Source organism: Globicephala melas, chromosome 6, assembly GCF_963455315.2.
Source record: "Globicephala melas chromosome 6, mGloMel1.2, whole genome shotgun sequence".
Lineage (NCBI taxonomy): Eukaryota > Metazoa > Chordata > Mammalia > Artiodactyla > Delphinidae > Globicephala > Globicephala melas.
In genome coordinates, this window is record NC_083319.1 from 108,631,917 (window position 1) to 108,658,950 (window position 27,034).

A 27,034-nucleotide genomic window follows, 5' to 3' on the forward strand; every position below is an offset into this window, starting at 1 on the left:
CCCACTTCAAATACAGACACAGATATATTAAAAATAAAAAGATTGGGAGTAATACCATAATACTACTTCCTGAAAGAAAGCTGGAGTGGCTATATTAACGTCAGACAAAGTAGATTTCAGAAGAGAGAAATTATTTGAGATAAAGAGGGCCATTTCATAATGTTAAAGGAGTCAATTTATCATGAGGAAATAATAGTCCAAAACGTTTATGCATCTAATAACAGATTCAAAATACATGACGGAACTCAAAAAAAAATCAGAATTTTTTGTGGCTTCCAACTACAATCATAGCTGGAAATTTCAACACCCCTCTTTCAACAACTTATAAGTTGATCAACTGGATGTTATTAAAATTTAAAACTTCTGCTCTTTAAAAGTACACAGTGAGGGAAATGAATGGGAAGTCAGAGAGTGGGAGAAAATCTTTGCAACACGTGTATTCAACAAGGGACTCTTTCAACTCAATAGGAAGACAAACAACCCAGATCACAAAATAGGGAAGAGCACTGAACAAACCTTCACCAAAGCAGATATACAGATAGCAAATAAGGACATGATGCTCAACATGCTAGAGAAATGTAAACTTACACCACCAAGAGATACCATTATACACTGTCACCTCCTATTCACTATTCACTGGTGAGGCGCAGAGTCCCACCGTAGGGTGACGGGGATGGCTGAACACAGGACAGGTGAGATCTCTGAACAGTTTATAAGTTACAGGTACTCACCACCTGTGGGAGGACAATGCTACAGGCCAAGCAGGGCCATGTGGGAGTTGCACTTGGGCACAGTGGCCAGCTGGGGGCTGTAAGAAGCATGCTTTGTAGCATTATGAGGGTGAGGTGACCCCTGGTTGCTGCAGGAAGATGTGATTGGTTTCTTTGAATAACTCTGTGGCTGGCATGGAACTAAAAGCAGCCACTCAGGGACGAGCAGGAACTGTGCCTGCCCCCCCGCATAAGGAGGTTCGTTTGGCTAGAGTACCTTTTCCGCGGCAGCAGAATGGGGAAGGGAGCTTGTGGTGGGGCCGTGTGAGACCCTCCCAATCTTACCAGGTGTCAAGGCAGAACATAATGTTAAGCCTTAACTTTCCACCTTTCACCCCACACACCCATTCAGAGACTGACAAAACCAAGTGTGGGCGAGCATGCAGAGCAAGTGGAACTCTCAGATGACTGCTGGGAAAATTAACAGGGCACAGCCGCTTTGGAAAACAGTGTAGCAGCAGCTCCTCGTAGAGTTAAACATAACCTGTCACATGACCCAGCCATTCCATTGCTAGGTATTTACTATTTACCCAAGAGAAGCAAAAGTGTATGTTCAGATAGACTTGCATCCTAATGTCCACGGCAGCTTTCTTCATAACATTCCCAAACCAGAAATAACCCAATGTCCATCAACTGATGAGTCATAAAGAAATTGTGGTATTTCCACATAATGAAATATGGCTCAGCAATATAAAGGGATGAACTAATACAACGTGGGTGAATCTCAAAAGGAAGATACTGTAGAGATTACATTTACATGAAATTTTAGAAATGGCAACCTTAAAATGACAGCATGTAAATCAGTGGTTGTTAAGGGGCCAGGGATGGAGGGGGGGGACTGGCTGCAGAGGGGAACGTTCTACATCTTGATTCAGGAGGTCTTCACATGAACGTATGTATTTGTAAAAACTCACTGAATTATGCATGTAAACTGGCGAATTTATTGTATGTAAATTATTCCACAGTAAGGCTGAGGGAAAAACAGGAGGAAAAAACCCTCAAGGCCTTAGGTTCCTACTGTCAGCAAACTACCTCAGGGCAGCTGCAAGCTTAATACTTGGAATTCTGCTTCCTCTTCTTTGGGTCCTTAGGAATTTCTTTTTAATTTCTTATGATAAGTATTTAGTGTATTTCCTCCAGAATATTTGATGATTTGTTGCAGGAGTTCTAAAAATTTTTTAATAGCCTGTCTGCTGTATTGCTGCAAGCAAAAATCTCATTTTCTGTAAAAATTCGCTGGCTTTTAGTGCTTTAAATGAGACCTAGATAGTTTTATGCAAACTTTTAAAAACGTGGCAGTTCCTAAAAATTGCTCACCTTTATTAGGAGAAACTCCCTGTATTAAGGCTCAAAATTATTATTGCTTAAAGTATGGGAAATTATGTTATAAGTTACCAACTTAGAAATTAATGCTACATATTTTTTTCCACATTTAAATATATTACCAGATAGAGCAATGTGATATAGCATCTAAATAAAGAGTTGATATTAATGAAATTAATTTAGGATGTCAGATTTAGAAATCAGTAAAAGTTGCCTCCAATTTCATATTATATAAATACGGGGGGGGGAGCGGTTAGGGGGGTCTTAAAGTGTTCATCTAACAAACCACAAAATGAATTCAGAATGTCCTATGTAGCAGGTGTTGTGCTGGGGATGGAGGACACATCAGTAAACAAAACTCACATCCCTTCTCACGTGAAACATAGCAGGGAGGAGAGACCCCATGCAGTAACTGCAAATAAGGGCTTTAATAATGTACAAATTGAAATGCAGGGGAATTACAGGGTGCTTTTTTTTTTTTTTTTTTTTTAACATCTTTATTGGGGTATAATTGCTTTACAATGGTGTGTTAGTTTCTGCTTTATAACAAAGTGAATCAGTCATACATAAACATATGTTCCCATATGTCTTCCCTGTTGCGTCTCCCTCCCTCCCACCCTCCCCATCCCACCCCTCCAGGCTGTCACAAAGCACCGAGCCAATATCCCTGTGCCATGCGGCTGCTTCCCACTAGCTATCTACCTTACTGAGTTTGTTAGTGTGTATATGCCCATGACTCTCTCTCGCCTACAGGGTGCTTTAACAGTATGTCACAGGGAGTCTAAAATATGCTGGGGAATTAGGGGATGTGACCGGAAGGAAGTTATGTTTGATCTGAAAGCTGTGGGATGAGAAGAAGTAAGCTAGACCTGGTGCAGAGGGCAGGAGACAGAGAGGTGGGTAAGGAGCATTTCAAGTGGATGGAACAGAATGGATAAGGTCGTGGAAAGGCCAGCGCAGTATGTGAAGAGGGAAAGTAGAGGAGAACACAGTGATTCCAGAAAGTTGCAAATTTGAGAAAAGAATAATGGAATACCGAGAAGCTTTCAACTTTTAAACACTCATTAAAGTCTTCAGCTGTGGTGTTTAGTTTTCTAGTTTGAACATCAACAGACTACCACTTAACAGAATTTGAAAACATAAATGAGATCCTAGACTAGTAAGAGGACACGGTAAAGTTGATGAACTCCTAGTGGCTTGCACCTTCCTTTCCTCTCCTCTCCTCAGGCCCGATCCATCTATTGAGACTGCTTCCTAAATATGTTTCTTAAATCTAAATCTGCATCTTGTTCCTCTCTCATTTTAACACTTCTCAAATTGGGCTGTACTTAATACATTTTTTCTTTTTTTAAGCATTTGTAAGGGACTTCCCTGGCGTTCCAGCGGTTAGCACTCGGCTCTCTCATCACTACCAGGGGCCCAGCCTCGATCACTGGTTGGGGAACTAAGATCCAGCAAGACACGCGGCGCGCCCGAAAAAAAAAAAAAATTCGTAAGACCATATATCACTGAATATAAATTTACGTGCAAAATATAGATCGCTAATAATCACTTTCCATGATTTCAAAAAGGTGACTCTGTGACACAATACTGAAAAGTTTCTATGTATGCAGAAGGAGATTGCCCATTACACTTTGAGCAACATAATTAAGGTAAAAAACTAGGAATTTCTCAGCATACATGCAGGTATTTCAGACAGAAGATACTGGTATGTCCCACACATGCTTAGTGAGGGACCACAGCTGATGAGACACCAAACATTAATTTGTATAAAGTTTACACCTAATTTTAGAGAAAGGATGTTTTAACTCATAGTTATATAGTTATATGTTATAGTTATATGTAATTCAACTGAGTTTTAAAACATCATTTCAATGAATGCATTCAAAAGCCTAAAGCCATCCAAACGGGAAAATGTCCAAGATATTGAACACGGACTATAAAACGTCATGTTTAGATGAAAGCAACTCAGAAGAATCTGAATTTAAGGCTCAGACCAAATATTGATTATGATAATGAAGCAAGAGCTTTGTAAATGTAAGTTAGAGTTCCTCAAATGAAAGGTCGCTACAAATTACTTTGGGTTCTCAGTGCAATGCAGAATTTGACTCAGTAGGTCAGGAGAGAGGCTGAAGATTTTGTATTTCTAATAAGATTGTAGATCCAGGACTAATTGGGCAAAGTATTAAACTAAACATTAGCGTGGTATCATCCCCCATCCCCCAATGCAGATACCAAATCGGACAGTCCTTAAATTGGACTTATTGAGCTTCTTATGTAAGACAGCCTTCAAGGGAAAAAACACATTCTCCCAAACCCCATTATGTCCCTCCATCTCTTCTGCCATCATAATTGGAGTCCCGCTTCCCGCGTTTCTTAGATTACTGCAGTAGTCTCCTAAATGGTTGCTCTCCCTCTAGGCCTGCCACCTCTCATTCATTCTCCATACCGAAGCGTTAAATCAAATCCTTCAAAAACCCAACTCTGGTCGATATTCTGCTGGGGCCTGGGTAAACTGATCTTCAGCCACTGTACTGCCGCCTCCCACACCTACACTACACTCCGCATGTCGGCCCTAGTGGACTTCGTCCCAGCGGCCTTCCTCTCCGGCCTTTGATTTTTTTTCATGCTAGGCCTTCTGCTTTACCCCTTCTTCCCTGGCTACCCGCCCCCATCACTCATCCTTCAGGACTCAGGTTAACGCCGTTTCCTCTACCCCAGATTCCTCAGATGCATGACAGCTCCCTTTTAGAACTTACTAGACACTGTTACTGCTTATCTGTCTCTCCTGCTCAGCTGTTAGTTGAGGAGAACAGTAATCATGCTTATACCTGTACTCTGCTTATGGCCAGTGCCTGGAACACTAACCGGCACCTAGTAAACACTTGAAGCGTCATTGTAAATGTATTCATCAGCATACATATAAGGTATGATAACCCTTGTCTAGAACGTATACTGATTGTATCTTTCCTCTGTCAACACATTCCTTCCATAGAAAGGATGTATAGCAGGACTGACCAGACCACAGTTTCAACCTGATAAAATCTTACTTATCAGGAAACCTTGATTATAATTTATAATTTCATTATAATTTGATATTAATTTGGTCACCAGATAAATATTAACTACCACTTACTTTGAACAAATGCTAGGCACTAAGGGAAATAAACATTGGAAGAAAGATTGAAAACCAAACCCCTCAAAAACAGAAGTAATGGATATTAACTTCATATAAACAAGTAAGAGCTATGTAATTGGTGTGAAAATAAGAAATATAAACAAGGTACTATAAAGCAGCAAAGAGAGAATATAATTTGGCTTCTGTAATTGTGAAAAGTCTTTCCAAGGAAGGTACAGTGTCTTAGAGGATAAGCAGAAATTTTCCAGATGGAAGGGGAAGTCACTCTCAGCAAAAGAAAGTGTGCGAAAGCACGATTTAAGAGAGGCCAATCCACAGAGACAATCAAGACACGTCTTTGAGGATTTCAACACCAAGCGAATTGAAGAGCTCTGCCCCATGATTTAATAAGTTGATTGCACTCCAAGTGCACAGCAATTTAAGTGAACCGAAGGATTATATCTACAAATTAGGACTTACTAGGCGCCAGTTAGTGTTCCAAAATATTCAGCCTTCCTATCACTCTAATACCCACCTTTCAACCTTCCTGGGTAACTAAAATTATGATTCTCTCCTTTTTCTTAACACCCATCTATAACGTATAATTCAAATAACATACATTCGGGATACTTATTGAATAAGCGCGCTGGTTCTTAATTTCAAAATGCTGAGTTGAATACTTTGCATTAAAAATGTTTTTAATCGAATAATTTCTATTAGTGATTTAGTGGACTTCAGAGAAAAATAAGACATACATTCTATACAGTACCCATTCCTACATGTATTAGAAATAAATAAAAACCATGATAAAATGAGTATGGATTTTAAAAAATCCCCTCCCACCCCAATAAATCTGCACGTTCTCAGGGTCGCTACCGCTTTCTTCACTCTTTGAATGAGTAGTATAAACAACCTGACGTTTTCACTAGGGGAACCTTGGGATTATTAAAAAGTAAAAATTAAATCTATAATGTTATAGGAGCTCGAAAAGTGCTGTAGCTTGTAAAATTGACAAGGTTCTTTTTCTCTTTAATGCTTCTCCAAGTGCCTGTCAATGATGTAAAGCTGTGAGGAATGAGTAGCATGAAATGCAGCTCCAAAGGCTTGAAGTTCCATTTTTTAGGGAATGTATTACACGTTAAAACATTACATTACTAAGCGTTAAAGTAAAACAAACAAATACAGAACTACTTTTTCCAACTTAATAGTCCTTGGCTTTGCCTAGAATTTTCATACGGTTGACTTTACTTCTTCTTACTTCACCTTATGCATTCTTAGTGTTTCTATTTGACCTCTGTGCAGCTGTATTCACAGCGCACAGTACAAACAGGGCCACACCGGCTGCTGATGCCTTTGCGGTCAGTATAATACATTACCTTTCATCCCACTTACGGGAGAATTAAGGGGATGGAGTTAGCGAAAATTCCAGTTAACTACGGGTTTAATTATGTAGCTCCAAATCTCTCCAGGACTCCCCTCCCTTACCTTCTCAAGACCTTCAAGTTAATCAAAAGGGGCTGGTCTGTGGTTACCAACTACTAATTACCTAAGAGGGAAATTTCTTTTCTACTATTTCTAAGAGAATTAGAATAACAAATAATTGTTCTCTCTTCAATAACTTCAGTGAAGTCAAATTTGCTTTCTTTTTCCCCAAAGATTACGTTGTCAAAGTAGTACAGTGAGATTCTTTGTAAGTATAAATGTCTGGTGGCGTTACGTGTTGATTTCATTAGTTCCTGTTTAAGTTGTTAGATAAAAGTATAAAAAAAATTTGGATTCCAAATTTCCACTAGATAATATAAGACATCTTTTACTGTATTTTCAATAGAAACTTATACTTGGAACACTTAATGTATATCAGGAAATTTAAAATGCTTAAAATCATCTAATTGGTATATATGTACACTAACATAAAGGAAAAAGGAGAGGGAGGGGAAAAAGAGACCGTGAGAAAAGAAGACGATTTTTTCTTCTCTCTTGCACAAAAGAGAAAATTTCAAAAACACTTCTTTTTAAAATTGGAATTGAGTTTTTCAAAAGGGAAAATATGATCCTATGTTTTACAGGCAATCACATATCTTAATAAAAGGTAAAATACGGGCATGTAAACCACAAGGTGGTGCTACAATTCCATGCTGATGCTGAATTTTTAGAAGTTTAATGGACAAAGTAGTTTCTTTTATAATCTCGACTCATAATTTTTTACAATTGAAAAAACTAAGCTAATTGGATTCATTAATTCTAGAAATATTTGCTGAAACTACTAAAGTCAAAGTTGTATGCTAACTTCAAAAGTTCATAATTTTAAAGTATGATGACTATACATGTACCTGTAGTAGAATATTAAAAATGCCTTCTTAGAAGTTATCTCTACTTAGAATTTTAACTTACTATTAATGTTCCATAGGTGACAAATATCAAATTACATTTATATAAGCATAGGAATAAATAAGAGAATTTATCTAGTATTTTAAAATGAATTTCATTTTTCTTTTAATTTAACTTCCTCTAAGACTTTTTCTCTCTCTAGAAAGATATATAACTTCCCATCATTTAAAAAAACAAGAAACAAAAAAACTCTCACTGTGTATCTTGTAATACAGGAATGGCCACCATCTGGGTCTGAGCTGCTGCTCTTAAAATGTGTTACAGAGTAGAGCACTAAAATACCCGGCACATTTTCACCATTGTCCAACCTGCTTTCAAATACAAAAGGAGAACCTAACTTCCTCAACGTTAACTGAAAGCGTGTTGCTGCCTTTTGACTGAGCGTGAAATAGCTGTATTTTTGTTGTATTTCAATCTCAATGAGCATATTTAACTTTTTCATTGCAAGATATTCGTCAGTACAGACGGCAAGATGGTATGTATGAGAGCCTCCTGGAGACAATATGCAAGTCCCAGGTGGAGTGTTTCCAACAGGATGTAAACCATGGTCCTCAAGCCTGTACTTGAAAAAACTACTTAGCACGCTGCCAACAAATGTCAACACAAAAATACAGTGCTGGAATGACTTCACGCTGTAAAAGAAATGTACTGGCACCTAAGTTTTCCTAAGAATAGTAAAACTGTAAAGCGGTATAAGCACAGCACAAAAATATTTAAGTATTTATTCAACATTGAATGAAAAAGCTAATATACCAAATGGAATTCAAATTCTAATAAAAATATTACAGTATATTAAAACTGTATAGAGAACTCTATGTACAGGAGCCAAAGTCCTAGAGAGGTTCATGCAGAAAATTCTATAATTAGTGATTTGGACATTTCAGTAACTCTGCAGTTTCTTCAAACCTGGAATATAATACATAAATAATATATTAAGTAAATAACAAATTCATAGTGAGGCATAGGAACTAGGTTGCTGCAGTTATGCTTTTGAGCCTTAAATAAATTTCAGTGATTATTTATAGGTAGTTACTGTTAATAAGTATACTATGGCCAGAAGGGGAGGAAAAACAACTGGAGTCAATTATGTGTCTTTAATTCTTGAAGCGTAAGTTATTTCGGCGCATCTCAATTTCCAAAAAAAAAAAAATATATAGTCTTTTAAAGTAGTAGGCTGCATGATAATCTTACACAATTTCATTTCATATTTTCTTTCAACTGTTCTTTAAAAAAATCATGTAATTTCATATTTGTACTAGATAAAAGTATCATATTTAGTACTACCATACCAACAATTTTCTGAAAAGGACTAGCAATACTTTCACAATACTTAAAATGTCTCCGAACCATCCATCTACATACACAATTTAATATTTTGATAAAGTAGTTATCAAAAATAGATAACTTCTCGATTATCAACCAAAAACATCACTGCACTCTTTAATCTCCAATTAATTCCATTAACAATGTTTTACATCACTTGTTGGAAACAAAAACAGTGACTTATCTCACAAACACATAACTGGAGGTGGATTTATTATCCACTGGAGTCTTGAAGGAAATTCCACACCTGATTGAGAGACCTTCAAGGTTTGAAACACACATGCACATTCTTTATATATCGTAATCCAACACAATTCCCTATAGAGAAATGAATTTCTGTTGCCCCTTTCTGTTACTTACATTTTTTTCATCCTTTCCATTTTTTGGATTGTTGTTTCCTTTAATTTAAAAAGCAACAAATTTAGGCCATTTCTCAAAGTAAACCATAATCAGAGATGGACCGTGAACATATAGAACACAGTCTAAAACATTGCATTAAGTACCGTTTATTTATCACAAAGAATTTTTATGAGATTAAGATTTACAGTTTCACTGTTTTTCTTGCCCATGGCTTCTGCAACTAAATCTAATGCTTGCTTGTTATCCTGACCTTACAGAGGAAATCACCTAAGTAGTTGCCAGTTCTTCTTACCTCAGAAATCTCTTTCAAACCACAGTAATTAATAGTTGAGGTTCTGGGAGTTGAATCGGATGATACCATACGATAACCAGAGGACAAAGGAATATTTGCTTGCCTTTCCTCTTTGCTTTTTCTATCTGTGGAGAAATTAATTTTTAGGTTACCTTTTCCTTTCATAGTAGAGTCAAATATCTAAAGTTTTATGTATAGAGGGAAGAAACATAAACCTCTCAATATAAAGTGCCTACTGGTATAGGTCTAGATGAGTTTTTAATATTCTTTTAGGATAATGACCTGCATATGGAGATCTGGATATTAAAAACTGGTCAATGAAGATCACAAAAAGTAACATTATCTTTATCATGATAGCAATCAATTGAATATGCAGGTTAATGTATTTTTAAATAAGCTACTGATCCGTGTATATTCTTTTCTTAAAATGGTGGCAACTATTGCTAAAACTGACTATATGTACTTCCTAAAAATCAGGAAACATTCCACCCTAAGTTGATATGTGTGGAAAAAAATTGCTTAAAATTCAGGTTCACATATTTATTAAAGAACTGAACAACTTTCCATTTCCAGTATCCTGATATTATTCAACAAAATGATGGCAAGGCTTTCCTACCACTGAATTGGATATAGAACATCAGAGATAAAACAAGTTCCTGTCCAACCAATCTCATAAGCCCTATGTTTTTAGTCATGGTACATGTGGCTGCAAAAACAAGGCAAAAAAAAAAAAATCAGGTACCCATTTAAACTGGTTTACATAGTTTAACTGTAAGCCTACACAGACAACCTCAATCAGGGAACAAAGTGTTAGCACGTGAGGACTCTGGTCTCTCATGGAGCCACAGTCTCTCCTGTCTCCTTCTCTTGCCTGTTTGCTCCATTCCCCTACTTACTAATGGGCATGAACTTCACCAAAAGCATTCCCAACTTAACACGATCCTCAGATCAGACTGGTGAACTGTCACTCTCAACATCAAAAGGAATTCAAACCCTCAGCTTCCAGGTAGCATGGAGACGTAAGGTGTAATGTGTCAGGCTTCATAAATTTGACTCAACTGATCAGGGTCAGATTATGCATTTTTTTGAGACTAGGTATTCAACTCATTCATAATCTATAATCCATTTCAGATAGTGGTCTATCTGCTCATCACTCTTAAGTCCTAGCATAGGACTAATGTGTTAAAAATATGTTCTGTAACCTGTTATTTAAAAAGTACTAAGCCCAAACAGGTGAAATCGAACTTGGAAAAGGCAATGTTTTGCAAACAGCAGACTTCAGTATTCTTTCAATGCATAAAAACTTGATTTCTACCATATACAGATAGATACTGGTGACAGAAGCACAGACGTTATGTTAGACAGACCGTAAGATAAAGTTCTTGCTCTCAAGGATCTTAGAGTTGAGCTTTGAAATTTGTTGAGTAATGAATGAAGGATAAATGGAAAAAAGTCAACTTCTACCAAATCTGAAATTTGTAGTCTATAATAAATCTACTGCCAGAAGCAGCGTCTCAAATAATTTTATTTAATAACCTAATTATTGAACTTGTTTTCTGTGCAATGAAATTGGCATGTGCACTGAATATGTAGTGTTGAAGAGAAAACGTCAAAGCTAGTTTGCCTCTTTTCCAACATGTCCCACCATTCAACAGCTGTGTGGCCTTTGGCAGTTATTTAATCTCTCTTCCTCATCTGTAAAATATGCGTTATAATAGCACTTATCTTGCTTTGAGAATTAAATGCTTTACTATCGCAGTTGGAACAGTGCAGGCCTGTAGTTACCACTAAAATGTGTTGTTGTTAAATTGTTATACACATAGTAGCTGAAAGATTTAATGAGGTTAAACACCCACAGATTTGAAAAGTTAGCTTCATTATGAATTCTCAACTGGACAAACTATCTCTTCTGCAAATATGATTTAATTACAAACATGACAACATTTAGATCTTTGTCTTTTCAAAAAGTGTAAGAATCAAAAAAATTAAAGCTTTAACTGAAAAGCAGCTCAGAAATCTTATCCCTGCTGCTCCGTCACAATGACAATGTCAGTAGCTTAGTAAGGTTAAGTGACACGGAGAAGATTTGTCCTAATTTTAGGTCCTTCTCATTTTATCACCATCAGTGAACTGTTGAAATGCAGGAGGTCTGTAACACTTTACAGGTTACTGACAAATGTGTTTTTTTTCTCTTACATATATCATTTACATATGCAAAAGCTACTACTTAAGTTTAAATTAGAAACTTTGGAGGTCCATTTATTATTCTAAAGCACTTTGCAATTGAAAGAGTAAAACATCTCTAAAAGTCTGCAATTTTGTACACTGGAATTTATGCAACTACTACATGTAAGACATGTAAGTTGGCTTTTCTAGCAATCCTTGACTTATAGTCTGTAAGTCTGATATTTTCTTTGTTCTTAGGAGCTTTGCAATTTCCAACAAAATAAGGTTTGAGGATAATTAAAATGACCAAATACTATAAAAACATTTTTGTGAAAACTCCTTACCATATCACCAATTCCAGTACGCCAAGAACTTACCCGGATTGAGATTATCCATGTCGCTACTAGAAGCACAGTCTTCACTCATCTCATTAAACTCTATATATTCACCATTCTGGAATGATATGGTTTAGTATTTAGAATAAAATAAAAAGATATGTTCTCATTTTTATGCTCTTACTGCTAAGCATAAAATATACAGATGACATAATAAATACTTACTTTTGATTATTTTATTTACAAGCAAAACATAAAATCCCTACATATAAAAAATGATCTCTTAAATGTGGAAGGAGAGAGAAAACTTGAATCTACTAACTTTCTAGGAAGGAAAGACAGACTAGGACCAGAAATGACATAACTGTCTCTAAAAGCTCAGCTTACAAGTTTGTCAGATTATCTTATTTGATGAAGAGAAAAGCAATAGTCACAACAACCATCACCAAACAGGGTGTTCCTAAACAGGCCTTCATCCCAACTGAACACTTCCCATTACCTAAGTATTCTCTTATTTAACATTCCAAATAAGAGAATAATAATGAACAAAGGAATTACTTTATTGTATCTTGAGATATTCTATAAATGTAAAGGAAAGAAAATACCTTTTTAGATAAAAGCATTTCTGTTTCAAGAAGAGTGACACGACTTAGAAGATCAGCCCAGGTTTTTTCATTCACCATCACTTTCCCTTTCATTTTTTCTTCCAAAGATTCTAATCTACTTTCTATGCAAGTCAGTTTCTTCAGCTTTTCTTGGCATTCAGCAAGCATAGTCTGTAGTGCAATAATCTCAGGATTGACTTCTGTATCCTAAAATGATTAGAAAGATTAAAAATATTACACAGATTAAAATTCCTGTAATTCAGTGTATTCCCATTTCCACGTGTTGTTTCAATAGTTACAGCAGGCAGGAGAGCATGAGAGTTAAGAGCGCTACTTCTGGAGCAGGCACCTTGGACACTTAAACTAGCTCATGCGAGATGCCCGATGCCTCAATTTCCTTATCTAAAAAGAAAAAGATGACAAGAGTGCCAACTTCATTTGGGTCTTGTAAGATTAAATGGATTAATTTGTATAAAGCTCTTAGAACAGTATCAGTTTGTACAATAAAACTATAAGTGACTAGCTTCTTATAACTAGATCTAGCAGAAAGCTAAGAGGAAATGACAGAGAAATGAGATTGTTCCGTTTGCTATAAACGGGAAGTAAGCCTAATGGTCATCTGGTAGTTTTTTTTTTTTTTTTTTTGCGGTACGCGGGCCTCTCACTGTTGTGGCCTCTCCTGTTGCGGAGCACAGGCTCCGGACATGCAGGCTCAGCGGCCATGGCTCACGGGCCTAGCCGCTCCACGGCATGTGGGATCCTCCCAGACCGGGGCACGAACCCGTGTCCCCTGCATTGGCAGGCGGACTCTCAACCACTGCGCCACCAGGGAAGCCCCATCTGGTAGTTTTTAAATGCCAACTGTATAACAAGATGTACAGAAGTCACAAGACATAGAAGACAGACAGAAAAAGAAGTTTTAACAGAAGCAGTAGAGACGAGACACTATAATGGGGTCTGTGGCAATAAAGTAATAGCAACGACATTCCGAGAAAGAGAGCAAAAGACAGCAAGGGCCCCAAAAGGAAAATGAAAAGGTGGTAATGCACCATTTTTTTCCATTCATCAATATGGGGAAGAGGTGATAAAGAACCTTCACTAAACAAAGTAGTATATCTCTATCTCTCACCAGATTGTCAATTCCTTGAAGTCAAGTCCTATGTCTTATTCATCTTTGCATTACCCATGACATCTCTCCTAGTACCCTAAATATAAGCAGCAAATAATATTTTTTGAACTATATTCAGTAAGACTTATTGATTCTTAAGTAATGGTAACAAAGGTAACATGTCACGATCAATAATTTAAAAGGCTAGAAACGTTCCAAAGATTAGATGCGGAAATAATCACGTATATCAAAGCAAGAAATATCGGCATCTGTTAAAGAAGTCCCAGATTCTTACTTGCTGCTCACACTTAATTTCAGGAACCTGTAATTCAGAAATCTTTATTTCAGCAGCCTTTAAGTCACAAATATCAAATGCTTCATTAACATCTGTTACTGTATCTTCAGGAATGTTAGGACCATCTTCATTGTACAGGTGCCGGATCACCACAGCTTTCTTCTGCACAGAGAAAAACATGTCAGAGATGCTTCCCTGTTCTCCACAATTATTTTAAACATACACGTAGTAATTTTTCAAAAGAAACATCCTATCTTCCATTTAAGATTTACAGAAGTTTAAATTACCACATATGCATATACCAAATATTACAAACTTATTATTTTAGGTGTGATGATACAATTGTGGTCATGATTTTTAAAAAGCATTCTTATATTTTACAAAAGTATTGAAATATTTATTCAATGATGTCTGGGACTTGTTTCAAATGGTTTCAGGTTTAGGAGAAAAGATGTTGGGAAAAGTGGTTACAATTAAGAAGAAACAAGATTAGCAAAGAGTCGACAAATTGCTGAATCACAGAATGGATACTTCTGTACAGGTTTGAAATGTTCCATAAGAAGAAGTTACTTTTAAAAGGTTAACACACTATTCACATGTAGATAATCAAGAACTGGCTTTATGAGTAGGACTCATTACAATTTTTTTTTTTGTATTAAACAAACCACAAAACATAAGACTGTCAATAACAATTCAAACTAAGGGAAAGTCCTGAGAGTAAGGGCACCAGGTCAAACCACATTTACGTAGGACTCTTCTGCCTACTTCCTTTTCTACGGGCAATCCACATATGAACATGAACTCAGCACATGTGACATAGAAGTCACAACTACCACCCCAGAGAAGGCACTGGGGAGGAGACAACTTGCTTCAGTATTGACTCAGTTTTTCATGTAAACAAAGGAATGCACTTACTACTCCAACTTTTCTAAACTGGAATACTTTTAATAACTATTCAAATTTCTGAGAATTAAGAATTTGATGTAATTTACAAAATTCTGATGGATAACAAAGGAAACTTTATCTTACGAAAATTAAAAAGTCTAATGTCTTCAAATTTTTTATCTTTCTTTGTTAGGACAATTTAGATCACCCCTCAGCCCCCATACTGAAATAGAAGATTGAAAAATGCATCCAGTTCTATCAACTCATACTTAGTAAGTCCTTACAGTGGACCTAATCCTGTGCTAAGCACAATGAATATAAAAAAATCAGTGTAAGAAAATCCCTGTTTAGACAAATTCTAGTTGGGAAAGGATACAAGACACTTACATTCCTTTTCATATTGCCCTCATCACCTGGAGCAAAACAGGCATATTTTTTTTAAAAGTTACTGACATAAGAGCCTTTTTCTTACAGTTAAATGTCACTACTTTTTATAATGGCATAAAGTATAAATATCTTCACAGATTCTGTTTATATAACTCATATTTTGAATTGGGGAAAAATAATTCCCTAGATTTTACTTCAGCCAAAAAATACTCACATTCCTTTATCTAATGACACATTGGTTATTCATCTGGTAGTCTGTCTTTCAATCTCAAAGGGCTTGCCCAAGGTGGAAGACAGCTGAAAGTATATTTACCATTATAAAATAATATTTTGCCTTCATTTTCCCTTGGAGATGGAAAAACTATCCCTAAAGGCATTGGACTCATTCAGCCACAGGTGCTTGAAGCAGACAAGGGCAGGGAAGATATCTACCAACAAAGAGAAAATATTCAAAACACTACCCCAAAACCAGATTATAGATTTAAGGAACTATCAATCATTGGATAATTCACAGTCCTGGTATAGAAATACGAATGTACGTAAATCATGACCTATCACTGTAAGTAAAGGGAGGGTCTTTAGGAAGACTAGGTATGTAATTAAGTGCAAATGTTCATGATCACAAAAGGCAGAATTAAAGATTAGAAATATAAAGAGAAAGGCTGTTCAGTTGTACGTTTCTACCCTCTTCTTATAACTTTAGGAATGTTCCCAGATAATATGTGATATGCTCTGTTAAAAATCCTTACACTCTAATGTCTAAGCAGAATGTTTTACCAGATGCTAGTCAGAAAAGTGAACCTTATACGTTGGATTGACTAGGTAGGTAACTCTTAACACTACACAATGCATTCTCTTTGTATTTTCCCACCTTTCCCGAAGTCATAAACCTGCCAGTGACGTCAATGCCCACAGGTTCAGTTGATGTCTTCTCAGCGCTTGAACAAGGTTCTGACTTAGCAGAACTGATTTTTTTTCTTTGTTGTGATGGAGCCTAAAAAAAAAGTATTAAGATGTCATAAATTATGTGGGAAAGCATGATGTATATATTAAATTCCCCTATCACTTAAATTTTCATATGAAATGTGACTGCCAAATAATGCCGAGTCTAATGAGACTACACGTCTCTTGAAAATTACAAAGTGATGAAAATGTATTATGTTTGAACTATTAGTTTAGGACTAGTAGCTCCAAGTCACAAATGTGCAAAAACAAGTCACTAGTATTTAAAGCAAACATCAGGCATTGTAAGGTTACCCAGACCTGTGAATAGTGCAGTAATTGCACTATGCATTAATTTGCTGACTAGGGTATTGACTTTTTAACATTAAAATATAGCAACTTAGCCTAAGTTAAAATCTATTAATAAAATTACCTTCTCAAGACCACTCAACTCCTTGTGCTTTTTCATCACACAATTCAAAATATCACATATAATTTGGATTTTCCATTCTGCAAATCCACATTGGAGAAACTGCTTTTTCGTCAAGATTGGTTTATAATTAAATAGATCACGAAGAAGCTGTAAAGAGGAAACAGATCAATGAAATAATTGGGAGCAATTTCTTTCAAAAATCCAAAATTATAAATGACCACCTGGTCAGGGATGTACTGCCATTTTTGAGAGGCGAGAGGGGAGGATTAAGCCATTATATATAGGGCACTAAAGAAACCTGTAGGGGTGCTGTGAGTCCTGACCAGGTAGGAGAACAGGTAGGAAACAGTTAGCTAGGGATGTATCAGAGTATAGATAGCTGTCCAGAGAGATGAAAAAATATATAAAAAGTTCAAATATCCTCATAGGTACTAAAAAAAACCCAAAAAAACTCCTTAGCTCGCTGAACAAGATTACTATAGCAGATATCAGAAAACCACAGTTCTATTTGTTTATAGAAATCATGACTTGATTTTTAGACAAGTTGGTAGGCTACTGAGTTTCGATTTCTCATGCATAAAATGAGAGATACAGATTAAACCAGTAATTTTCAAAACCTACTCTGTGGACCCTGGGATTTCCTAGAAGTGCCTCTCAGGCTTCCATGGAAGCTTTCTGGGGTGAGAGACAAAGAAAGGGAAGATTAAACAGAGACTATATTTAAAGGCTACCATTTCATCAAACTCTACCTAAAAAAGAAAAAAATCAAGATTTGATTTGATAAATGGGCTTTACTATTTTTTTAAAAAGGTTAAGAAAACCACAGTACGTGAACAAAAATTAATGATACAAAGTAGGGTTCTGAAAAATCAAACATGAGATTAAGTTCAGGATACATATAGTACAAGTGCAGGTACTAGAGTAGATAATAAGACATGGTTTCAGACCTCAAGGAACACAAGTTGTTCCAACATAAGTTGTAGTTCCTTCTTATAAACAACTAAATTAACTCACAATTTTCTGAACCACAAACTTTACTCACTAAAACCACACTTCTCTCTAACTTCTGCCAGTATACCAAATTTTACTAAAATTTGATATAAAAAAGGCAAATGATAACCAGTGACAATTACCAGTCCTCATATTCATTAGAGTATGACACATACAGCAAACTTGAATTGCATCTTGATTATAACAGGGACTGCATTTACAGGAGATAAATGCATCTGAAAATACTCTGTCAACTATGTATGCGGCATATATTTGAGTTATAATAACATTAATCTTAAGAAAACCATTCAATGACTTCTAAAAGAATTATTGTTTCATAAATTCAAAGTACCTTGTAGACAGTATCTATGAAGCGTAAGTCATTCTTTGCTATGAGCTCTACATTGGAGTCCACCAGAAGTTCTGCTACATAAGGTGAATATGAGGTAAGGGAATAGCTGATGATGGGCAGAGAGGCTGCTGTGTCTCCCTTTACCAAACTGTTAGGAAAAACAGAAAAAGATTTTTAATAAGCTTAATGCCACAAAGTTGGATAATCAGGGAAATAAAAGAAATGCTGTCAAAAACTCATAATTTAACACAATAGCCATAATAATTAGGTGATGCACAAGACCCTTTAGATTCCATCCCCTACTCTAAACCAGTGTAGGCAAATTAACTATGAAACAAAAACTCTTTAGTACCAACAGTCTGTTTACCACAGTATTTATTGATTTTCCAAAGCTTAGCCTTACTCGATCTAGTCCATTTTCTCCTACTAATAAAGCAAATGTACGGTCTTACAGTACACAAGTAGGCTTTACGGTTTTGCAAACACTTCTCACATTACCTCACTTGCTCTTTATCACAAAGCTGCAAAGGGAAAATATTAGGAATTCTAAGTTACAGATGAGGAAAACAGGGCTGGAAAAGCTATCAACTGTGACCAGGCTGACCAGTTTACTATCTTCCCCTGACATCAGGCCCATTTGGAATCTACCTTATTAGCTTACGCTAATTCCTCCAGCCCAGAAAGGTATCCTACTCTTGTTATCTGTCATTCATTCTTTGTGAATCATCAGTCAAATCTCAAGCCTCCCATGAAGCCATCTTTCTTATCCACAAGGATCTCTCTCAGAACGACTCCCCAGGTGTTCAGGATCTGACACCTGATGCTCTGCCTTGTACTGTTGTCTAACTGTCTCCACACACAGATCTTGTTTCTCAAGAAGTGCCTTCACTGATTCTCTCACAACAAGGCACAGAAAGTATTTGTTCAACTGATGCGATAATGTACTTACTTAGAACATTTGTTTTCCACAAAATTCAAACACATACATAAATCTCCCCATCCCTGCCCAATTTTTTTCAATAAGGCAGAGAACAAATATGATAAGATTATATTTTGTTTTTTGCAGGACAAACATAAATTGTTTCTCTTTTATGTTCGTGGGTAAAATTATAACTTACCCAATGAGAAAACTGCTCTAGCAACCTTGTCTCTCTGTAAGACAGTTCAAAACAGGAACTGAAAAAGTACTTTTTTAGAGCAAAATGTGTCCATTTTATCCACATTATGAATAGAAAACAGTCAGGTCTGCATTTAATACCTCTTAAATTAAACAATCTCAAAAATCTTGGTTACCTAGTTTCTAAGGACTTAGACTAGAAACAGTAAGAGAAACAGACATTATAAATTGACAGGCCAACACGAAAAACAGCAGATGTCAGGAAAAAATTTTAAAATGGCAAAAAGTATACAGAATCAAAATACGCGGAATGTGTATCTGTACGTGTATGTGTGCATGTCGGATCGGGGAGCGCAACCTGAAGCAGCAGCAAGTAGCACTACCCGTCTCAATAAACCCTGCAGACATTACTGTCTTATAAGATAATCTAAACTTGCTCTTAATGATACTCTTGGGTCAATAAGAAAATCAAATGTTTGAAAGTTGTATTCAGAAGACAGGAGAATCATCAGTATATTTTAGAATTATTCCTATCCAAAATGTCTGTTAAAATGTTAATACTTAAAGTGGGAAGAAGAAAACTTGGCTACTCAAACTGACTGAGCCCCTGCCAGTCTGGAGAGTAGAGATTTCCCTGTTTTGAGGAACCAGTATATGACTGGTACACACCGTGGGAGCAGACTAGGGAATGCCTTCTGCTTCTCACATATGATGCTCGTAATAACAGTCATCAGAGCTACACCTTCCCTAGTCTCCTCAGTATCCGTTCACTCGCAGCCTTCTCTTGGTTAGCTTTCCCTAGTTTACAAGACTATCTAGGATTCTACTGCGTTAAACCAACCCAGTTTCCCTCACTTCTTGAACATATGCCTAATCTGGACTTGTCCCTCGACACAGTCATTGAATAAATGTCTAATTAGCTTCTAAGATGTGCCAGGCAGTTCTAGATGTGGGGGGCTGCAGTGAACTAAACAAAACGCCCCAGATGTCAGGCTGCATTCTAGTGGGGGGAAACATTTAACCAGTGGGGCGAAACATTTAACATTTAAGCCATCCCAGGGAGGAAGAAAAAGAGGTATTAAACGATAAGAGGATGATGGGAGTACCGTATTAGGTTGGCAGAATTAGAGAAGAAATGTACCTTGTGACATTCTACAAAGGCGAGTAAGTCACATTTGGAAAGTGGAAACTAAAGCAAAAGGTTTAAGTGAGATAGCTTAATAACAATCTTCAAGCATGGTATAAATTGTCATAAGAAATCTATTAACTAGAATCTCCCGAATCAAAAAGGAATACCACCCAACTAAGTGTGCGAGGGTGGTAAATTACAGAACTAATGAAATCCATTACACTTCCGTGAGATTAAATGTTGTACAGAGACCACACCTGATTCTAACAATATTGTGCTTCTACTTCTAAAAGTTGTTTTAAATCTCCTGAGTTGGAATTTTTCATTAATTCCTACTTAGAAACAAACTCCTAACTGCTTTCTAAAAATCTCTTAGTCATTTCAAGGAAAAAATTTAAAGGACCCAGATAAAATCTAGATTTTTATTTAGATACTCCCCTCATGTCAAGCATTACCTCACATCATTACTGAAAATAATACAAAGAAGTTTGATATTGTAGCTCACCCTACACAATCCACCTCTCTAGGATAATTTAGCGAGCGAAGCACTTGTTCTAGGTTCCGTAAGCTTCTTTTTAAGTCACCTGTTGCCATTATTTAACATTTGATTCAGCTCCAGCTTTGGAAATTATCTAATTTTTCACCTAAAAAAAAAAAAATCCATGAAACACTGCTCAACTCTTTGTATCTTTGAAGCTTCTCTAATATCTTTTGTTCAATCTCATACACACTTACCATATTTATCTTAGCTATTTCTCCCCTAATTCATCTTCCCTACTGGTGTAGTACTGTTTTGTATCTTCCATATATTCCTGAATGTCAGGTGTACTTTTCCCCCTCAATATTTTTTCACTAAAAAAATAAGTTTGCCTTATGTTCATCTTCTAACAGTGTGTCTGATATTATATGACACTGTCCCAAATACTTAATGGTACAACAAAGTACAATTTGGGAAGACATATCACCCTAAAATAATCTCCACCAATGAGTATTGTGGATGCTTATAAAGGGTACATAATAAAAATCAGTAAGAAATGGAGACAAAGAAATTTAGCACAGATTTGGTCAGTATTCCCAGGGTTCTGAACTTACATAGTTGTAAATCAGATCGTTTGCTTAAAAAATAAAAATAGATAAGTTAAAACAAATTCAGAATTCAGCTGGTTAAATATGGAAGCTGGTTAAATGCATGTTACCTTCATTCCCTTTTCTAAACACCACTAAAATGAAAGTAAATGATTAGAAACCATATATACTCATCAGGGTAAAGAAAACTAGAGGGGATTCCACATGACAAAGGATGTGTCAACAAAATTCTGGAAGATGGAAAACGGATGGATGGGTGATAACCAACCTAGCAGAGCAAAGGTAGGTCAATCCCATCCTCCTGTTTAGAAGGAAGCCAACAACAGCAACAGGTTCAGAAATGAGGGGACCTGATACTTCTGAAAGGTTGAAGGGTAAGGTCACGGCCTTGAAATAAGAACGATTATTTGAAAGTCCGTATAAGAAGGTGCTAAACCCTAGATTTCTACTTTCCCTCTGCTTCCCCTCCCACCCCCCACCCCCAGACACATACAACTTGCTCAGCTATAGGCAACTACCTCTGATTCCCCAGGTTTAGCAATGAGTTTTTAGAAAATATCAGCACAACCCATAAAAAAATTGACTTGGAATTCATTAAGATTAAACTTCTGTTCTACAAAATACACTGTTAAGAAAATGAAAAGACAGGCTGCAGACAGAATATTTATAAAACACGTACTGGATAAAAGACTTGTTTCCAAAGTATACAAAGAATTCTTAAATGTAAGAGTAAGAAAACAAACAACCCGATTTAAAAATGGGCAATATCTGAAAATCTCATTAAAGAAGATACACAGATGGCAAATAAGCATATAAGATGCTCAACATCAAATGTCTTTAAGTAATTACAAATTTAAAAAATGATACCACTGCATATCTATCACAATGGTTAGAATCCAAAAAACTGACAGTACCAAATGCTAATGAGCATACAGAGCAACAGGAACTCTCATTTTTGGTGGGTGGGAACGCGCATCACATAGCCATTTTGGAAGACAGTTTGGCAGACTCTTACAAGGCTAAACACCATACAATCAGCAATCGTGCTTAGAGTTATTTACCCAAGTGACTTGAAAATTTAATGCACATACAAGATCCTGCACGCAAATGTTTACAGCAGCTCTGCTCCTAATCACCCAAAACTGTAAGCAGTCAGGATGTCCTTCAATAGCCAAATGAGTTTAAAAAATTAACACATCCATACAACAGGACATTATTCAGCAATAAAGAAAGAGCTATGAAGCCACAAAAAGACATGAATGAACCTTAATGCATATTGCTAAGTAAAAGGAACCAGTCTGAAAAGGGTACATATTGTTTGGTTTCCATTTTATGATATTCTGGAAAAGGCAAAACTGTAGAGACAATAAAAACTACAGAGATCACGGCTGCAAGGATTCAGAGGTAAGAGGGAGGGTCACATACAGGTAATGTGCAAAGCTACCTCACAGAGCGGGTGGATGGAAAAGCTGCTAAGTAACTTTGGGAATGAGTGGAGCCTGTGAGACTAAAGGCAAAATGAGCTGCACAGAAACACTGTACTCCAGTGTATAAAGTTGTTTCCCATGTACATATGAGTTAATTCCACATATATGCTGGAATTAAACAATTAAGCAAATGGATGGCTAACTAGTAGAAGCCAGGATTCGCACTGCTGGAGTGAGAATTTACAGATAAGCAAGGGGACGGGATTGAAATGAGCCACACCTCATGGTTTAGTTAGACATGCAAGTATGAACTCATGTTTAGCTTAATATAGATGCAGAATATGTGTAATGCTGGATTCCTGGAGAAATGGCCAATTCTAGGACTGGGTCAGGAAATATGAGATGAGCCTGAGGCATTATATAATTCTAGAAAGTAAGAAATTACACACAAAACAAACAAACCAATCCCACACGTATGTCATAGGGACACAGGAACCAAACGAAGCAGCTTCCAGTGGTCAAAGCTGAAACAATTTGAACAGCAAAAACAACAAAATCAGGCATTTGATAAAATTCAACATTTAGGATATAATTCTTCGTATGTTAGGAATAGAAGGGAACTGCCTGCAGTTATCTGCAGGATATCTACAAAAAATTTACTGCAAACATCATATGTAAAGGTGAAATATTGAAAGCTTTCTTCCTGAGACTGGGAAAAGGCAAGCTTATCCACTCTCACCATTTCTATTCAATACTGTACTAGAGGTCTTAGACAGTACAAAAATACAAGAAAAAGAAATAAAAGGAATAAAGACTAAAAACGAAGAAATAAAAATGTCATTAGTCACAGACAACATAACTGTATTTGAAAAAATCCAAAAGAAATCAAATGGATTTAGCACGGCTGCTGGATAGCAGGCCAATATACAAGTATCAATTGTATTTCTCTGTACTACCCAAATAATTTCTAAATTATGTTTAAATATGTTAAAAAATATATGTGTAAATAATTCACTAGCCTCCAATATCATAAACATGTGAATAAGTCTAAAACGGATCTGTAAGACCTCAAAACAAAAAAACCAGAAAACTTCATTGAGATAAATTAAAGAAGCCCTAAATAAGAGGTCTACATCTTGAGCAAGGATTTAAAGACTCAGTAAGTCGATCCATAATTCAATGTATTCCCTCCATGCCATCCCTCCCCAAAACTCCCTGCAGTTTTTTAAAGGTGGAAATTGACAAGCTGATTCCAAAATTTGCATAGATATGCAAAAGATAAACAATAAATAACACAATGCTGAAGAAAATCAAAATTGGAAAATTCAACCACTGGATAATGAGACTCATTATAAAGTTAAATTTAGAATTATTGAAAATATCTACAAACAGAACAATGGAATGGAATAACGTACAGAAATAGACCATGCATACAATGACACTAGACTTATGACAAAGTTGATGCAGAGTAACCCTGGAAAATGGATGCTCTTTTTCAAGAAATGGTACTGTGTCAACTGAATATCCAAATGGGATAAATAAATCCTGACCCCCTGATGTAAAGGGTACCTCACATCCTTCATAATTAATTCCAGGTTTGTTGTTGAAGATCTACATGTAAAATGTAAGACAAATAGGCTTTCTGGAGATCACAGAGTAGAATATCTTTATGATCTTCAGGCAGAAAAAGATTTCTTGTCTTATAACTGATAAAATGAACCACATTAAACTTACTAACTTCTGTTCATCAAAAGATACCCTTAAGAGAGTGGAAAGAAAAGCCACTGAGTGGAAGTTGATACTGTCAATATATACAACCAACAAAAAGATTCATAGCTAAAAGAAAATCTTACAAAGTAATAAGAAAAAGAAAGACAACTCAATAGAAAAATGATAAAGAGATCCGAACAGGAACTTTACAAAACAGTAAATGCGAAAAGATACGCAACCTCATTAATCATTAGGAAATCACAAAGTAAATCCGAAATGTGAGGTTGCAGAGCATTTGAAACAAACCACAATGGTGTGAAAGGGTAAATTAGTACAATTACTTTGGGAAACTTATTAGTGATACCTACTAACATACTCAGGGCCCATGAAACAGGAATATGATGCCAATGAATACAAATAACAGAATACGTGTGTACATTGATGTGCACCAAAAGACATGAACAATATTTGGGATTTTAAATTAAATGGTTCATTTTTTAAAATCTCAAAGAAAATGATACCATGGAATTATATTTTTAAATGACTCATTTTATTGCATGGTGTAGGGCTTTCACTAGATTCTCAAAGGTTATTCCCAAGGGAGCTTCCTAAACTAAACAGGTAAATAAATGGTTAAGGACTTTTGCTAGAAAGAGACAAAGGGCTTCTAAACTGTAAGTCAATCAGCCAGTGAGGCAAAGCTCAATAACGCACTTAAAAATAGCTAGTATTTGTAACTATCCATGGACACTTCATAGAAGGAGAATAATATATAACAATACCTTGAGTATTGAATTCTCTGGGAATGAAGCTCCTCTAAAATGAGTTCACTGACATTAAAAACAAAACAGAACAACACATAAATCAGGTGAGTAGAGTTAGTACGGTCATTTCCCCCTAGTCAACATCCCAGCAGCTGCCTAGGATACAAATCACCTTCTTGCACACCTTCCCTATATCTACACATAATCAGAGGTGGGCTAGCAATTTGCAAAATCCTAAATTTAGTAAGCTTTCTATTTTAAGCCACTGGCCACCCAGCTCTGTACCCTTTCCTCCTCTTAAAGAACATAGAATCTTCCTGTTCTAAGCTTCCTCTCCTTTATCAACACGGTAAAGAACACGTTATTGAATATACTTTTAAATGCTCACGTGTGGGTTTTAGTCAATATTTTTCAGCCGACCAATTACTTCAACTAAACACATTTTTAGGCAGAGGGAATTTCAAGTAGTGTCAAATGGGAGGGAACTAGAGAAAAGAGGAAGTGATCCTAAAAATTACATTCTACAATATACTGGCCAAGAAGGGTAAACCTTCTTTAACATCTTTTAGGATAACTGGGGGATTTATGTGCATATGGAAGCGGTTGAAGATGACTTCCCAGCCTTTATTTTCCTGGGAAAGACAAAGTGGGAACTAATCCGGTTGTTGAATGCAAAAAGATATATATTCTTGGGTGTTGCCCCTGGCCAATATAGTAGGTGTTATCTCGTTTTAAGTTCCAGACCCACATATTGTAACACAATTCTTCTAGGGGGACCTTTTCTCCTAAGACATTCTATAACTTTTATCTCTTCCCACAGACTTCCTTTAATCCTTTCAGATGTATGTTCCATCTTTGCGGTACATGGAATTTTTGTTTCATTTAACACTTTATGGTATCTTTCCGTCCTTCCTTTCTCTGAAGTCCTGTAACATATACCAATATCTCATTATTTCTACCTTTGGTAATGGAATTTCTGTCAACAAAGTATGTCCCTGGAACACATCCTCTTCAGTACCAGCAGAATAAATATTTTGAAGAAGAGTAAGATACAGGTACAGCTGGGATCTGTAGGTGAAGGAGATAAGTGATAAACAGGATAGAAAAAAACAAAGGGGTTAAAACATTTTTGAGTATTATAGAAAAAAATTACAGCTACTGCTCTACACTTTCACGAAAGGCTTTACTTTTCTATTACAAAACTGAAAAAAACCCTAGAAATTAAGACATTAAAAAAAAAGCTAATTTAGGACTTGTGCACATTTTAACATAGTAGTTTCAGACATGAAAAGTAACTTTTTAAGAAATCGCTTAACATTTTCGCTTTATAACCCTTATAAAAAGAAATTAAAAGACAAAAGCATATATCACTCAGCTTGTAGCACAGATTCAACCATTAAGATGGTCTCAATATTGCTTCCTAGCTTCCTCCAGAGAGTTCTCTGCTACTAGTTAGGTCTGCCCCACTGAATTTATTACAGGAGACATCGTGGAAATGGTATAAAATAGCATTTTTAAGATTTTTAATCTAGTTGAATCTCACTGTTGTTAGAGGTCATTAAATGATGCCTCCCAATGGAATGCCATTGAATTCAGTGATTTTTGTTCAGAATGAAGCAACTACACCGACTGGTGTAAAGATGACGGTCGATGGCTAAGAGTTTGTGACAGCTCATAACGCTAAATATTATCTATCAAAAACAGAGGAGAGGGCTTCCCTGGTGGCGCA

At 36.2% G+C, this 27,034-nt stretch overlaps 1 protein-coding gene across 4 annotated transcripts in view; it reads right to left on the minus strand.

The window, feature by feature from the left end:
• Positions 1-27,034, minus strand: part of CEP44 (centrosomal protein 44) — a 59,699-nt gene that overhangs the window by 31,491 nt on the left and 1,174 nt on the right. Inside the window, exons 2-12 of one of the 4 annotated variants that reach the window (XM_030879212.3) lie at positions 26,265-26,373; positions 25,324-25,371; positions 20,824-20,962; positions 18,073-18,220; positions 16,731-16,877; positions 16,227-16,349; positions 14,084-14,245; positions 12,681-12,887; positions 12,118-12,193; positions 9,575-9,699; positions 5,884-8,505 (exon numbers count right to left, since the gene is read on the minus strand). In XM_030879212.3, the coding sequence (XP_030735072.1) occupies positions 8,500-8,505; positions 9,575-9,699; positions 12,118-12,193; positions 12,681-12,887; positions 14,084-14,245; positions 16,227-16,349; positions 16,731-16,877; positions 18,073-18,220; positions 20,824-20,912 (1,083 nt within the window). In that variant the 5' untranslated portion in view covers positions 20,913-20,962; positions 25,324-25,371; positions 26,265-26,373 and the 3' untranslated portion in view covers positions 5,884-8,499. Of the gene's footprint in view, positions 1-5,883; positions 9,700-12,117; positions 12,194-12,680; positions 12,888-14,083; positions 14,246-16,226; positions 16,350-16,730; positions 16,878-18,072; positions 18,221-20,823; positions 20,963-25,323; positions 25,372-26,264; positions 26,374-27,034 lie in introns of those variants that run through there. The other 3 variants (XM_060300057.2, XM_030879209.3, XM_060300056.2) reach the window with 3 other exon arrangements.